At 32.5% G+C, this 2366-nt stretch overlaps 1 protein-coding gene across 3 annotated transcripts in view; it reads right to left on the bottom strand.

Annotated features, from left to right (window-relative positions):
* LOC106468303 (ubiquitin carboxyl-terminal hydrolase 15-like) overlaps positions 1-2366 on the bottom strand; it is a 43926-nt gene that overhangs the window by 34504 nt on the left and 7056 nt on the right. For 2 of the 3 annotated variants that reach the window (XM_022396645.1, XM_013928721.2), the window contains exon 3: positions 1973-2139. In XM_022396645.1, coding sequence (XP_022252353.1) covers positions 1973-2139 — 167 coding nt within the window. The remainder of the gene's footprint in view (positions 1-1972; positions 2140-2366) is intronic. The other variant, XM_022396644.1, reaches the window with a different exon arrangement.

Below are 2366 nucleotides of genomic sequence, written 5' to 3'. Positions count from 1 at the left end.
CACCACATTAACAACTTTAAATGAATTATTGAGCTTATATACCAGACACAGTAGCTAGCCAATACACCGCTGTTAGTAATTACTGGTCAAAAAAGAATCCCCTAACTGTATACACCCTGAAGGAGCAACAATAAACCAGGAAAAATTATTGGACTTGATGAGAGCTGACTTAAAAATAAGTTTGAAGCATGTGATTCAGGAATTAACACACTAATTCACATTTATTCAGAAAAGTATGCCATATGCTATTATTCTATGACTATTGAAAAAAATCATAACAAGAGTTCCAACTCTTTTCTTAGTCTGAGATGAAGAAAGAACCAAAGTTTGTGTATGAGGAACAAAGTCATATTTCAGCTTGTACAGCAAGTACAAAGTTCAAATAAATTTATTAAACTTTAGAATATTATGTTCTTAAAAGACACAAATTTGCTCACCACCATAACATTTCTAAGTGCTGACCTTACAGATGTTTGAAATGTGAACCACCAATATCAGAACTTAATGTCACAACATGATTACTTTAACATATTCTTTCAAGGTTAATGACATCTCGATTATTGCACAAAAAAGAGGGACAGTTAGTCAAACACAAACATTTCTTATAAAGATAAAAGTATGAGCAGAATGTAGAAATATCATGATACTGAACACCTTTTTGCACTGCCTTGTATCATATATAGAATTATGAAGTGCATATACATTCTAATAGGTTAGTAAAAATGACATTGTTTATATATCTTTCACATCTTAGTTTTAACCCTCATCAGCATACCTTTGAAAAGTTACGTTATAGAGCACATGGGCTCCAACTGGACTCCAGCATAAAATCACTATTATAGTAAAATCTGGTTTGAAATTCCAAAAACCAATTGCAATACAACTTTTATTAGGGTTAGCATGCAATGTGAACAACAAAAATATATGTATTCTAGAAGAAATATTTTGAAATCAAGAAATCGCAAAATTACATTGTCATACAAATAAGTGATATTAAATCATTCCTTATATCAAAAAAATGCTGAAGTTTTATTATACTCCTATATTCAAGTCATTACCCACCAATATATGATGAGATTACCACAATACTGCAAAATTCAACTCAATGAAAACTGAAAGTGCACGTTGTGGGTCAGCTAGGGTTCGACCAGACCCCAACACAAGTGTATCCTTGAAGTAGGCTATGGATTGTAAATCCAATAAGCAGGTTATTTACAACAACATAAAATAGAGCATTATAAACAGTCATCACGTGAAACACGTGTTGAGGAATGAGATGCACAGTGATGTTATACACAAACAGACAAGATGATACTGTATTACTTTGATGGAATATCCTCTATAACAGCCTATAAGGTGAAATAAATGTTTAGAAATTTGTTTTGTATGGTATAGGACAAACTGCATGTATAGTGATGGTCAATGATAATATGGGATCCACATGGACTCCAAATAAATATTAGATTATAGCTATGTATTTCATCTGCCTGTTTCAAAAACAGTAGTGTCACATTGATCCAGGGTTTCTGCTTGACAATTACATGAATTGATATAAATCTGTAATGATATATAACCAAGAAAGTTGTTGAAGTCCATGTGGATCTCAGATGTTCTAATGAGGGTTAAAACTTTCTAGAAGATGTGCACATAGTAGACTAAAAGCATTTTAAGCTATTTTTCTGACGTAGAACAGCTATATTCAAAGACAAAGCTTCTAAATAGAATTTTCAGTAAAATATTGCTTTTTGTAACAACTTTGCTTACTGCTTTCATTACCCTTACCCAACATATCTTATTAAAATTAAGCCAATGGCTACTTTTCCTTAAGGAATACTTATAATGAAGGGAATGATTTAATTGGAATAAATTTATTTTTCACGAATCTCAATATACTGTTATGAGTTCACTAGAACCTAATATTTCAAAACTAGGTGTAATTTTGTACTTCATTATACATATCTGTTGTCCTTACCTTGCATTGTTTCATAAACATTCCATATTCCACTACCTTCCGAGCAATTGGTTCCTGACCAGGAGCCAACGTGTACCAGGAATGTAAAAGATTCCAACCTTCTTGAGGCAGTAATACGTATTCCATTTCATCCATCATGCGATCCTTCAGTTCCCCACTGCCATCTTCTGCATGATACAGAAGTAATTTAACACCATGTTATTATTTCAACTATGATACAGATTATTCTCACTAATACATTACCCCATTTCTTAATTAAGCTATCAAGTACCTGATGTCAAAACATAAAACTGAAACAAGTATATGAGAGCACATCACAACACCATTGGTAATCATATGCAATGATGAGGAACCCACTTTGAGACTAATAATGGTTGGAGATGGCTTGAATGGG

This window comes from Limulus polyphemus, unplaced genomic scaffold, assembly GCF_000517525.1.
Source record: "Limulus polyphemus unplaced genomic scaffold, Limulus_polyphemus-2.1.2 Scaffold2957, whole genome shotgun sequence".
In the NCBI taxonomy this organism is placed as follows: Eukaryota; Metazoa; Arthropoda; class Merostomata; order Xiphosura; family Limulidae; genus Limulus; species Limulus polyphemus.
Note: the sequence above shows the minus strand (reverse complement) of the source record. Positions and strands in the feature narration are given on the sequence as shown.